The 12,848-nt window shown below is 39.3% G+C and overlaps 2 protein-coding genes across 3 annotated transcripts in view; one reads left to right on the top strand and one right to left on the bottom strand.

Annotated features, from left to right (window-relative positions):
- The first annotated feature begins 649 nt into the window (after positions 1 to 649).
- On the top strand, positions 650 to 6,534 carry LOC111795670 (probable transmembrane GTPase FZO-like, chloroplastic). Of its 2 annotated transcripts, XM_023678218.1 has the most exons (11): positions 667 to 1,332; positions 1,747 to 2,267; positions 2,395 to 2,463; positions 2,974 to 3,171; positions 3,747 to 3,878; positions 4,102 to 4,188; positions 4,298 to 4,729; positions 4,837 to 5,004; positions 5,409 to 5,639; positions 5,772 to 5,887; positions 6,057 to 6,534. In XM_023678218.1, exons 1-11 carry the CDS (start codon positions 777 to 779, stop codon positions 6,337 to 6,339), a joined length of 2,793 nt encoding a protein of 930 aa, XP_023533986.1. In that variant the 5' UTR covers positions 667 to 776; the 3' UTR covers positions 6,340 to 6,534. The 2 variants fall into 2 exon arrangements, with proteins under 2 accessions (XP_023533987.1, XP_023533986.1); XM_023678219.1 differs by lacking the exons at positions 5,772 to 5,887; positions 6,057 to 6,534 and having other exon boundaries at positions 650 to 1,332; positions 4,837 to 5,020; positions 5,409 to 5,500.
- An 849-nt stretch (positions 6,535 to 7,383) lies between these two features.
- LOC111795671 (basic helix-loop-helix protein A) overlaps positions 7,384 to 12,848 on the bottom strand; it is a 6,264-nt gene continuing 799 nt past the window's right edge. Inside the window, exons 3-10 of the mRNA XM_023678220.1 lie at positions 10,841 to 12,759; positions 10,384 to 10,704; positions 10,202 to 10,298; positions 9,714 to 9,728; positions 9,238 to 9,294; positions 8,796 to 9,156; positions 7,940 to 8,691; positions 7,384 to 7,730 (exon numbers count right to left, since the gene is read on the bottom strand). Of these exons, the coding sequence (XP_023533988.1) occupies positions 7,644 to 7,730; positions 7,940 to 8,691; positions 8,796 to 9,156; positions 9,238 to 9,294; positions 9,714 to 9,728; positions 10,202 to 10,298; positions 10,384 to 10,704; positions 10,841 to 10,932 (1,782 nt within the window). The 5' untranslated portion in view covers positions 10,933 to 12,759 and the 3' untranslated portion in view covers positions 7,384 to 7,643. The remainder of the gene's footprint in view (positions 7,731 to 7,939; positions 8,692 to 8,795; positions 9,157 to 9,237; positions 9,295 to 9,713; positions 9,729 to 10,201; positions 10,299 to 10,383; positions 10,705 to 10,840; positions 12,760 to 12,848) is intronic.

The following is a 12,848-nucleotide window of genomic DNA, read 5'->3' as shown; positions in this document are numbered from 1 at the left end:
ATGGTAGGATGAAATGAGTTTAAAGACAAAGCATGCCATTTGCAAATTGGTTGGCAGGCGCAGTAGAGACCCTGTTTTCTCAATGGAAGGATTGGGTTGCTTAGGACTTGGAAGGAATGAGTTAAGTTGCCCTGCCAAAGTTAAACAACCATAAATATTGAGAGTAAAAATGTTTCCATTCTAACACTTCCTTCCTTCTCCTAAAACCCAAAAGGTAAGAAAATCATGAACAAGAGGTTAATACACCGAAGGAAACAAGTTCCTACAACTTTCGCAGTGTACATGCACCAAGTTATAAATCTTTAAAGTATTTGCAGTACAATATCGTACGCAATCCATAAACGCCGAATGAACTGAAATATTGAGCCAAGCTCCGGCCGCAGCCCATCCAGCAGGTTGCATCGGAAAAAGGTAGCATGGTCAGTTGAAGGTAACAGAAAACAGAGTCATGTTGGGATTTGTGACTGCATCTGTAATCAAATTCGGCAGCTTTGAGATCAGGGACACGTGTTAGCTTTTCAGGGTATTCCTTCTTTTTCATGGAAGCAAAATATTGTTGAAGGGTCCGTAGTAAACACATGTATTGCATAGATACATGTATAAGTGCATATATGATATGCATAGATACATGTAGGTTAGTGACCCTGACATCTATCTATTGATACAAAAACTGGTAAAGAGAGGAAAAGAACAAAGGAAAATCTCAAAGTAGCTTCGCCTTCGCCACTTGAAGAGGATAAGATGATATCTTTTTGAAGAAAAAGCACCAAGTTTTAATGATAAGCGAGAGCGGGAAGCTGCATCCAATTATTCCAACGCTCATGGAGACGGTGCTTCTCCAGTTCCACCACCACTCCATCTTCCGCATTCATACCTCTCCTCCCTTCCTCAAACCAATTCCACCCTTACAAACTCACCCTCCTCTTCTCAGGACCTCCCTTCGTCGACGCCATCGTCTTTCCATAAACTCCGTTTCGCAGAACCCATTTCAATCCAGCGAATCGATTCCTAAAAATCCGGAAAAGCCACAGCCTAGAACTCTATTCCCAAGTGGGTTCAAGCGGCCGGAGATCAAAGTGCCCAGTGTCGTGCTGCAATTGGATGCAGCAGAGGTCTTGGACGGTGGTGAGGACTTGGATTTGATCGATAGGTCTTTGTCCAAGTGGATTGGGATGGTGGTGCTCAATAGTGGCGAAGGCGGCGGTGGCAAGCTCTACGAAGCTGCTTGTAAATTGAAGTCGGTGGTGGGTGACCGAGCTTATTTCTTGATAGCCGAGCGTGTTGACATTGCGACTGCCGTCAATGCCAGTGGAGTTGTCCTCTCTGATCAAGGTTGAGTAAGAAAAATACTTCCTGTCATCCCAAGATTTTCGTTGCCTCAAATTTTCATTGGGCATCTTTAGTTAAATGAAGGTTAAACTTGGGGGGGAAAACGTGTATAAGCCACCTGCTTGATGTAAGATATTCAGTCTGGTTTATGATGAATATAATATATGAATTTCATAATTTTAAATCACAGGAAAGACGAACTGGGACTGCTATGTATTTGTGCTTCGTTGAGTAATTTGTTTCCATTTGAATCAGNGGGGGGGAAACGTGTATAAGCCACCTGCTTGATGTAAGATATTCAGTCTGGTTTATGATGAATATAATATATGAATTTCATAATTTTAAATCACAGGAAAGACGAACTGGGACTGCTATGTATTTGTGCTTCGTTGAGTAATTTGTTTCCATTTGAATCAGGTCTCCCTCCTATTGTGGCCAGGAACACAATGCTGGATTCTTTATCAGATTCCCTGTTTCTACCTCTGGTAGGAAGGAACGTAAAATCCTCAATTTCAGCCGTAAATGCATCCAAGTCTGAAGGAGCTGACTTTGTTTTGTACGATTTGGATGAAGAGAAGCTTGATATGACAACAGATTCTGTGTTTAAGAATGTAAAGATCCCAATATTTGTACGACTTTCCTCATATGGAGAGAACACGAGGTTTGTTGAGGCATTAAAATGGATGGAATTTGGTGGAAGTGGGTTAGTAATCTCTTTGCAAGGTTTGAGGCTGGTGAGCGATGATGTTGTTGGTAAATTATTTGACTCCATATTTACAGAAAATGGAAGAAATGAGGACGCCATTGAAAGTGGTGCTCTTGAAACAACACAAGTAGCTGGTTTTGTTAATTTGGAAGATAGAGAAAAAGAAGTCATAGAAACAGAGAAGTTAGTATTACGTGAGGCCATAAGTGTTATTCAGAAAGCTGCTCCAATGGTGAACATTTAATTAAACCATTTGGTATCTGGTTTACAAACTAAATTCCTAGCATCTTCCTTTGTTACCGTTTTCCTTATTTGATATCATCTGCATTTTCTCAATCTTGGATGGTTTTAAATGGCAGATGGGGGAGGTTTCGCTTCTCAATGATTCAGTTTCACAAATTGATGAGCCATTTATGCTGGCTATAGTGGTAATTGTGTGCTGAACTTCAACAAACTCTGGTTGCAGGATGTACATTGGAAATGGTATTTTATCATGAGCATTAGCCACATAATTGGGTCATACTTCCAGTTAGAACTGCATATGAAATAATTTAGGTCCGCTTGATAATCATCAAATTTTTGGTTCTGAAAATTGTGCTTGTGTTCTCATCATTCTGAGAAAAGAATTCTTTGTCAAATTCCAAAAACAAGACAAGTTTTTGAAAACGCTTTTTTTTTTAGTTTTCAAAACTTGGCTTAGTTTTGGAAACATATGTATGTATAAAGGGGATAACAAAACAGGAAACTCATAGGTGGAAGTAGTATTTATAGACTTAGTTTAGAAATAAAAAATACAAAGCTAAATGGTTATCAAAACAGACCTTAATGAGTCCTTTAATACAATTCTTTTCTTGTCGTCCACCTCCTTATGGGATTCAGTAGATGAAAAAAAAACATTACTACGACTAATGAGACTGATGTTTTGTATTTGTGACCAGGGTGAGTTTAACTCTGGAAAGTCAACAGTTATTAATGCACTTCTTGGAAGTAGATATCTAAAAGATGGGGTTGTTCCTACGACTAATGAGATAACTTTCTTGAGGTTCTCCAAGTTAAATTCTAATGAACAACAACGATGTGAACGACATCCAGATGGTCAATATATATGCTATCTTCCTGCTCCCATCCTTAATGAAGTGAGTTTATTCATAATCTCCTCTTGAATTGTTGTGATGTTATGTGCTTCATAAATTAGAATATGCCCCACTGGAATTGTTATTCCTATTTTCTTCTCCTTGATCTATATTGGCGTAACTTGTAAGAAGTGGTCCTTCGAAATTCAAAAGATATTAGGTACCCAATTCAAAAGATGTTCATTTCACCACATTTTAACAATTACCTTGGTGTATAAATTCTAGCTTTTCAAGGAATGCAATAAGTGACAATGAATTTACATTTATTAGGTATTAAAATTTAACTAGTTGTTTGTGAAACCCTATTTATAAGACATACGAAAGATTACTCTGTGAGTGACTATATCTAGTATTTCATATCGCATCCCTTGTTATCCCCTTCCTTGTTTCTATGTTCAGCAACATAGTTTAGAATCTAAAAAACAGTGAAAAGAAACTTAAGAATGATCTGAAACGTTACATTATCTCCATCCATTGGGATGCCCGCATGTGCATTAGAGTAGATATATACATGTGTCTGAATACAAACATGTGTTATTTGATGTCTAATTATAGTTTTTCTAATTTTTTTAATGCAGATGAACATTGTTGATACACCTGGTACCAATGTCATTCTTGAGAGGCAACAACGTCTAACGGAGGAATTTGTGCCTCGCGCAGATTTGCTGCTTTTTGTTATTTCTGCTGATCGCCCATTGACTGAGAGTGAGGTATGAACCATTACTGTAGTCTTTTTTATCCATGTGACTTACTACTTTATGTAAGGACTATTAAGTTGTTACCTACCACTCACACTTGGAGAGAAAATTTTGGAGTAAGCATTTTGAGAAGCCTGTACGTTTATACCTTTACAAGAACAGGTCATGGTTTGGTCGTAGATTGCGAATGGCCTCTTCACATCTGAATAAAATCATCTATGGTTTTTACTTTCAGGTTAGCTTTCTTCGTTACACACAACAGTGGAAGAAGAAAGTAGTGTTTGTGCTGAATAAATCTGACCTTTATCAGAATAGCCACGAGGTTTATTTAAAAAACAATTTTTTTTTTCTTGGTGTACTTACACCAAGTATGTAGCCGGTAGATTCATTCTGCTCTGTTTTTATCCATGTAATTTGTGGCTTGGTTGCAGCTGGAGGAAGCCCTGTCCTTTGTCAAGGAAAATGCAGCAAAATTGTTGAATACTGAGCATGTATATGTGTTTCCAGTATCTGCCAGATCTGCTCTGGAAGAAAAACTTTGTGCTTCTCTGGATAGTGGAGAACCCTTATCGCCCTCTAATTCTTATTGGAGAAGCAGTAGCTTCAACGAACTTGAAAATTTCTTGTATAGCTTCTTAGATGGGTCAACAAGTAATGGAATGGAAAGAATGAAGCTTAAACTCCAAACGCCTGTTTCAATTGCAGAACGACTCCTTTCTGCTGCTGAAACCCTTGTGAGACAAGACATACATTTTTCCAAACAGGATTTGGCGTTGTTAAATGAATTAGTTGACGGTGTAACAAATTATGGAACGAAGATCGAAACTGAAAGCATCACTTGGAGAAGACAAGCCTTGTCACTGGTATATATACCCATTCCAAGTTTTTACTTTTCACTTATTCATGAGGTAGAGAGGCGAGTTTTTTCTATCTTTATTTACTGTCCTTGTGGATCCGTGTAAAAATGCAGATTGATTCTACCCAATCACGTATTATGAAGCTTGTAGAATCCACTCTACAATTGTCAAATTTTGATATTGCTGCCTATTATGTTCTGAAAGGGGAAAAGACTACCACTCCATCTGCTGTCTCGAAGATTCAAAATGACATCATTTCCCCTGCACTATCTGATGCACAAGTAACATTTTTTAAATGTTAGCCTTTTTGCGTTCTGAATTTATTAGATCCTTTTTTGTAACCATTTGGTTTTTAAAAATTGAGCTTGTTTCCTCACAATTTCTATAAAATACTTTTCAACTTTCTTCATCTACAAACAGTTTTCAAAACAAATCAAAGAAACTCACACGGTGGAAGTAGTTTGGTAATGACAATTCTGTAATTATCAATGGACTTTGCCGGCTTCTAGTTATTTATTTGTCCTAAAAAGATATAGAGCTATGCATCCATCCTAGCTCCAGGGTACAGTTTGAATCTTCTAGTGTTTATGTTTGAAGATTTTCTGAAGCTTTGTTGATCCATCCATGCAGTTTTCTTGTTATCTCTGAACGTCTCTGATTGTTCATAATTTTATGTGCCTTATAGAAACTTCTCCAAGATTATGAATCCTGGCTGCAATCATGCAATGCTCAGGAAGGAATAGTTTACCAGGAATCCTTGCAGAAACTATGGCCATCTATTGTTTTTCCAGCTACCCAGGTGCAGTTTGGGACCTATGAGTTGCTGAAAAAAGTAGATGATCAAAGTTTGAAAGTAATTAAGAATTTCAGTCCAAGTGCTGCTTCCAAGCTGTTTGACCAAGAAATTCGTGAAGCGGTGAGAGCTTCTTCTTAAGCCATGCTCGTCTTTTTTTAAGTAGGAAACTGGAAATTTTACTTCATCAACGATTATGAACTTCCCTGTTTTCCATCATCAAACCTGATGGTATATTGTTTTTTCCAACTTCAGTTTTTGGGAACTTTTGGTGGACTTGGGGCAGCTGGTTTATCTGCTTCGCTTCTAACTTCAGTACTTCCCACCACAGCAGAAGATCTTCTTGCCCTTGCCCTTTGTTCTGCTGGCGGGTAATGTTCATCTTCCTTTAGCCTTACCCAATAACAGATTTAACCATTTTGATGCATCTTCTGCAACTTCTTTAAACTATACGTTTGTTGGAGCAATAACTTAACTTCAATGACAATATCTGAACTTCTGACGAGGTTTTTTTTTTTTTTTTTTTTTTTTTTTTNATAGATTTTTGGCTATTTCAAACTTTCCAAGTCGTAGGCAACAGTTGGGAAGTAAGGTAAAAAGAACAGCAGATGGATTTGCTCGAGAACTTGAAGCTGCCATGCAAGAGGATCTCAAAGGAGCTGTTAGAAATTTGGAAACTTTTGTGAGTGTCATAAGCAAGCCATATCGAGATCAAGCACAAAATAGGTTAGACAAACTATTGGAGATTCAAGACGAACTGTCCAGTGTAGGGAAGAAATTACAAAAACTGCAAAATGAACTTCAAAATCTTCATGTATCGTGACTACACAGAGACATAGAATTTTACCATCTTTCAAGGTCTTCTCAGTCACGGATGTTAAATGGAACGATGTCATTTTCAAAGTATAATGTTCATCTGCTTGATCCATCTTTTCTGGATTCCTTGTTGAGCAATGTCAACAGCACAAAGAGAGCTGAATATTTCCTTTAATATCTCATCCTTCACAGTTTATTTCCATATCTACATATTGATCCATAAGACGTCAGGATTTAAGCAAGGCTGGAGAGTTGGCCAAATTTGAAATGGAGGTTTCACTGCAGATTTATCTACTACTTTTCTACAGAATGGTATTTGGTGATAAGCCTTATCTAAATGGAATTTGGGATCATAACTACTACAGATGGTCATAGGAAAACAATCGCCAACGCAAGAAAAGGTTCTGTTGAGGTTTTGAAGTCGGTTGAACAAATTTTGAAGTAAGAGAAAACTCAAAACATGGTGAGATTGGTGAAGAGTGAGTTTCCATGAGGCTCTCGCCAATGGAAATGAAGAAGAGGAGTTGTACGTCCATCCACAAAGCTGAGCAAGAAAAGCTTGGAAATGTGCACAGAAAGCTTAGGCAGCGAGAGTGGGAGCGACATGGGTGAGACTGACATCTCTTTAATGACATTGGAAGCGGATGATTCTCGCCCCGGTGTCGGATGTTGGACATGGATGCAGAAGAAAGTTATCCACCTCCATTAACATCAATCAGCGGCGTCAGAATGGAATCCTACAGAGAAGATGGACGACTGGTGTTGAGAGCTGTTCAGAATGGAATCCTGTAGACTTCTGGTGGTGACTATAACATTTGTTTTTCTACTCCAAATATAGTTTGAAAAGATCATATTCTTTTCAATAACTTTGGGTAAAAGAAAAACAAGAGGAAGGGGAAGAAGAAAGGGGGAAATTAGAAAAACAGCAGCAACATGGGACTGACTGACATCATCATGAATATATTTAGTGGAAGGTTTCGTAGGTTCACATGCAGGACAAATGCATGCAAACCCAAATTGGGCAGCTAGCTGTATATATAGCGATTAAATATACATCATCTTCTCAATGCCCATCCATTTACTTCAACCTAACATCAACAATCAATCAATCAATCATTTCATTTCGATCTATATGCAGCCTAATTAATTACATGCAAAATCGTTCGCAACAGGAAGAAGAACAATCACTTTAAGCTGTGCATTTCTCCTTGTAGATCATAATCCAAATACCTCATATCATTTCATTTTTGTGTATTCTCAATCCTCATTCCTCAAATGCCACCTAAATCCAAAGAAGCTTTCTTCTTATGCTCAAGTATCAATGCAGGGTATGATTTGTTGTATTGCCCTCTTCACCTCCAAAATGCTTGCTTTCTTCCCATCCATACCCTCCTTCACCTGATCATAGAACAACATATCACAACCTTAGGAAAATAATGCTCAGAATATGTATCTGATACAGTTGTATCCTTGGGTGGGGAGGAAGATATGGATTATAATGATTGAAAATAGCACATGACGATCACGGCTATAAAGACTCTATTGCTTGAAACTAGTGATGCGGTGATATGTTGTATCAAGGAGTTGATTGTTTAGACTATGTATACCTTGGCCCGTAGCTCAGCTATGAAGACTCCATTGCTCGAGGATGACCTTACTGCTGTGGTCTCAATCCGTAGGCCTTGGAGAATAAGCAGGATATCAAGCAATAGTCCTTCCTTATATGGGCACTGCACCTCCAACAATCCCTCACTTCCGATGATTGAAACCTGCAAATTGGTTTTTGGGGACTCCACCGCCTTTTGCTTTGTACATCCATCCCCTACACCCTCCAAAATCCTTACCTTTCTTTTGCTTTGTACATCCATCCTCTGTAGTTCTTCAAAACTGGCCTTCCGACTACTCTCGAATTCTCTGTTTTGCGCTTCTAGATCCTGTATTTTCTGACGAAGATGCTTCAGGTACTCCACTGTGTCCCCCAAAATGGAGGCTTTGTCCATTTTCGTGGCGAACGGTACAATGGATCTTAGGATGATGAACTTGTCGTTCAGCCATCGGCCATCGCAAGATTTAGATTTAGATGGATTGTGGTCACAATGATGTTTGGTGTGAAGGAAGGGTACAGTATGTAAAATGTTTTTGAGCAAGCGTTGAGATGTGCTAGTGGTTCCCGTCGAAACACGACGAAGATCTGAGCAGCGCGTCCACTTGGAGAAGGCTGATATGGTGGAGCAAGTGACGGTGGTGATGGAGTATGAGTCCGGCCACCGGCTCGACTGGTTTAGGAGGAGGGCTGAGAGCGTGTTGGAGTAGTGGGTGTCCTCCTCTGTAAGCACTGCCACTGCTGCTGGAGAGTTCCCTATGTATATATACGAGCGGAACAAACAGTTAAGTACGAGTACATATAAAGAAGTAATGTAGTTTTGATGTTCACAATCATACAGAGGAGGAGAAGTTGGATACCTAGAGGTGGTGGGTGAATGTGGAAGTGTGGCGGTGGTGAGTGGGGCAAAGGGAGAAAATTGTTGGAAGTATCATCAGGCGAGCGTGAGCCAAGTCGGATGTCTTCAGATAGCTCAAGTTGCATTATTAACTCGCTTGGTTCGCCGCCCCCTGCAGCATTGCTATTGCTATTGCTATTGGTGTTGCTGGTTGAGCTGTCCGAATCCATCTCATCTTCTAATTCTTTCCGGTTGGTATAATGCTCCAATGAAGTGGCAGAGTTTGATGTTGAGAGCTGTGAGAGTGCTGGTTTTGGTGCTGCCCACTGCGTTGCTGCGAATACTGATTTCATGTGTTGGACCAATGCAATGTCTTCATTAACCTGAAATGTTACTGCATCATTGTCTTTCATTTAAACTCATTTTGATGAAGCTGCTTAACACCCCAAGAAATTGGTGCTTACCTTATCTGTGGTGCCTAGTTCAACCACACCATCCATTACAGGAATGCAAACCACTGTCTGCATGAGATTCACACACTTTGTTCATGTAATATATACATAGTAGTCGAATGATGGGATCGTATTACCCAATTTATTTCATGAATAAATTGCTGGGATCGTATTACCCAATTTATTTCATGAACAAATTGCTGGGATCGTATTACCCAATTTATTTCATGAATAAATTGCTGGGATCGTATTACCCAATTTATTTCATGAATAAATTGCTGGGATCGTATTACCCAATTTATTTCATGAATAAATTGCTGGGATCGTATTACCCAATTTATTTCATGAATAAATTGCTGGGATCGTATTACCCAATTTATTTCATGAATAAATTGCTGGGATCGTATTACCCAATTTATTTCATGAATAAATTGCTGGGATCGTATTACCCAATTTATTTCATGAATAAATTGATGGGATCATATTACCTTTATGCCAGCACTCTGATGATCAAATCACGAGGGATCCCACGTCGCCCCCAAACCAACAACAAAAATATTAGTTAAAAAGCAGTCGAATGTTGTGACACAATCATCTATAAAAGTAGTAGAGCTGATGAGATCATGTAGAAGAAGATAATGTCAAAATACTTCTCAAGTTCTATTACAACCTTAAACTTTAAAATACTTTTCAAGTTTTAAGGTTAGGATATTGGTTGGAAATTAACGTGACAGTTGATATATAAAATTAAAAAACACATATCACTTATTTACAACATCATTCACATGAATACATAAAATAGTTGATGTATAAAATTTGATTACGTGGTGTTATAATCTTCTAAATTAACTATGATGTTTTAGCATAAAAACTATTCAAAAGTTGTGTTGGAACAATTTCATTATTGTTGTTACATAAACACATTCAAATTGCATGGTGAGTGCATGAGTTTAAAAGGGGAAATGGTTAGTAATACCTTAGCAAGAATAGCTCTGGAGAAAATTTTGCTATCAATCTCATTAGCACCTGTAATCCACACATGTTTGTTCTTCGCAAATGCCTTCCCAGGCAATCTGTATAAGTAATTTTTTTTTCCTTTTTAAAGAAAGAAAAATAAAATTGATTTGAAATTAGAGCATTAGTAACCAGAAAGCTTACCCGAGTCCCGGAGGAAAAGAGAAAGAGAGACACAACAAATAGAACCACTCGGACTCCGTCAAGTCCTCGGGAGAGAGGGCGGCAGAGGGGCGGCGGAGGGGGTGGGTGTGAGTGCTACTGTCGGCGGCGGATAAGGAGTTGTAAAGATCCCTGAGCTGATGGGTTCTTTGAAGAGACAGAGAGGCTGCTTGTAGTTGTAGTTGTAGTTGTTGTTGCTGCTGCTGCTGGTGGTGGCCGGTGAAGTCGGTGGCAGCTGCGGGGTGCAACGTCTTGGTGGTCTTGATGGGTCCGTTGTAGAACCCATCTCCCCAAACCAACACCCTGATCATTCAGTCATAAACCATAATCCGATGATTCAATATAGTATAGTATAGTATTATGAAGTGGAGAGATAGATCTGTGAAGAACTCAAAGAAACTAAAAGCAGCTAGTAATATGTATGCATAGTTTGAAGTACCGGTGTTGAGTGGAGAATCGCCAGTAGAGAGAGTAAGTCCACTCCACGGATTGCACCGCCAACTGCAACAACCCTTCCATTTTGATCAACATAGACAGTCATTATTATGATCGCTTCTTTTCATTGTGAAGTGATGGAAGTGGAAGTGGAAGAAGGAAGAAGGAAGAAGAGATGGTTTTGGTTTCGAAATGAGGATTGAAAGTTTGTTGGTTAGTTTGGAGTTTTGAGTGAATATGGGCACCTCAGTTTTGACCGACTGTTAGCTTCTACCAAACAAAATAATAATAACAATAATAATAACAAAATAGCTCTCTCACTCTCCTACCCTTGTCTTATTCATTTACGCCTCCTTTCCCCTCTCAGCTTTTATAATAAATACCATTTTCATTTCACATTTTACAGGGAAAGATGGTGCTTTTTCATTCAATACAACACAACACAACAAAACAATATTGAGGTTTAATTTGATAGTGGTGTCTGGTAATGAGAGCAGATAAGATTATGGGATTGCCATCGGCTTTGCAGTCTGCATTGTTTACTTTAAGGAAGTGACAAATGGGAAAGGACTGAGTCGAAACCAGAGAAAAAACAAACGCATCAAACAATTTATGTTTTTCTAAACAAGAACTCATAGGATTGGACGAAACCAAGAAAATAGATAGGGACCCTGTTTTGCTTCAACGTCAAATGTCTGGTTATACCTAAAGAAGATCAAAAATCAAGTCAGAAGACGAAGAGGACGAAGCAGAAGAGATGGTTGGTTGTAGCCTGAAGATTTCAGCCGCTTTTCTGGCTTTGTTTGGCTTCTTCGCTATGGTGGTGAGCGTTCCAAACACGGGAGTCAAGTCAGTTTTGTGCAACTCAGGAATTTTCACGAGGGGCGATCCTTTTGCCGTGAGTCTGGATTACGTTCTAAAAGAATTGGAGAGTTCGACTCCCACTACAAACAATTATGATTTCTACAACATATCTCCTTATCCTAATTCCTTCGCTTACGGCCATGCTTCCTGCAACCAAAGCCTTACAACCTCAGACTGCACCACTTGTCTTGGCGCTGCTAAGACCAACATGTTGGGGTCGTGTCAAATGAGGATTGGTGCTCGTGCGGTGCTCAATGACTGTTCAATTAGGTACGAGCAATACCCATTTGATGATTAGACGAGTCTCTTTCCTGATTTGCAATTAGCCCCCTCACTTGAGTCTGAGTCTGTTGATGTCGATTATCTCTTCTTTGAATTGAACTTGTTTCACTTCCTCGTCTCTTTGATCTTATTTGGGTTGGTCGGGACCCGAGATTGGTTTTTCTTTGTCAATTTTAAAGGAAGATATCAGGACGATGGTTGGTGCTTTCCTATGAACACTTTATTTGTTTTAAACCATTCCTCGAATAGGAAACCCGCACACACACCCTCGTTGATTAGAAAAACAAGCAGATTCAGAAACCGCCCGGAGACGAGGTTTTAGAGGCACTAATTATAAAACTAAAAACTGAATCACTTCAACTCAATTAAAAAAAGGTCTAGTACTGACCTTATTATATGATACGGAGTGAAAATATCTAAAATTCCACCTTTTACAAGTACAACATGACGGGCAACAAACTATTTCATCATCCCACTCTGTCGGACCTTCGAACTGCCACTTTAAGCGGTGGTACTTTGATCGTCATCAGATGGCCTCTGATCAGATTGGTTATCTGCAAGGTCGTCGGTATCCCGAGCCGGATCAGAGTTGTCCATGGCGGAGCGGACCCTATCGAGGAAGGGCTTGAAAGCCATCTCAATGGCGAGCCAACCCAGCGCTAAGGCTCCAAAGACGATAGCTGCTTGCTTGGTATCAGACTGTTTCTTTCCCATTTTTTCTTGCTGTGTCGGCTACGGCTAGGTCTTTCAGAGTTCCCTCCTACTCTTCCTCCTCACCTTAGTGACGAAGAAAATATTTGTTAGCAAACCATTAAACAAAGGTCAATTAGTCCAAGATCTTCCTTTAAGCACACCACGCCCCCCCC

Source organism: Cucurbita pepo, chromosome LG05 (assembly GCF_002806865.2).
Source record: "Cucurbita pepo subsp. pepo cultivar mu-cu-16 chromosome LG05, ASM280686v2, whole genome shotgun sequence".
Classification (NCBI taxonomy): domain Eukaryota; kingdom Viridiplantae; phylum Streptophyta; class Magnoliopsida; order Cucurbitales; family Cucurbitaceae; genus Cucurbita; species Cucurbita pepo.
Note: the sequence above shows the minus strand (reverse complement) of the source record. Positions and strands in the feature narration are given on the sequence as shown.

Excerpts from the sequence above, each read along its gene's own strand:
- LOC111795670 (XM_023678218.1), top strand. The coding sequence starts at position 777 with ATGATAAGCGAGAGCGGGAAGCTGCATCCAATTATTCCAACGCTCATG. Across the intron at positions 1,333-1,746 it reads AGTTGTCCTCTCTGATCAAG|GTCTCCCTCCTATTGTGGCC; the intron begins GTTGAGTAAGAA and ends CATTTGAATCAG. Across the intron at positions 3,172-3,746 it reads CTGCTCCCATCCTTAATGAA|ATGAACATTGTTGATACACC; the intron begins GTGAGTTTATTC and ends TTTTTAATGCAG.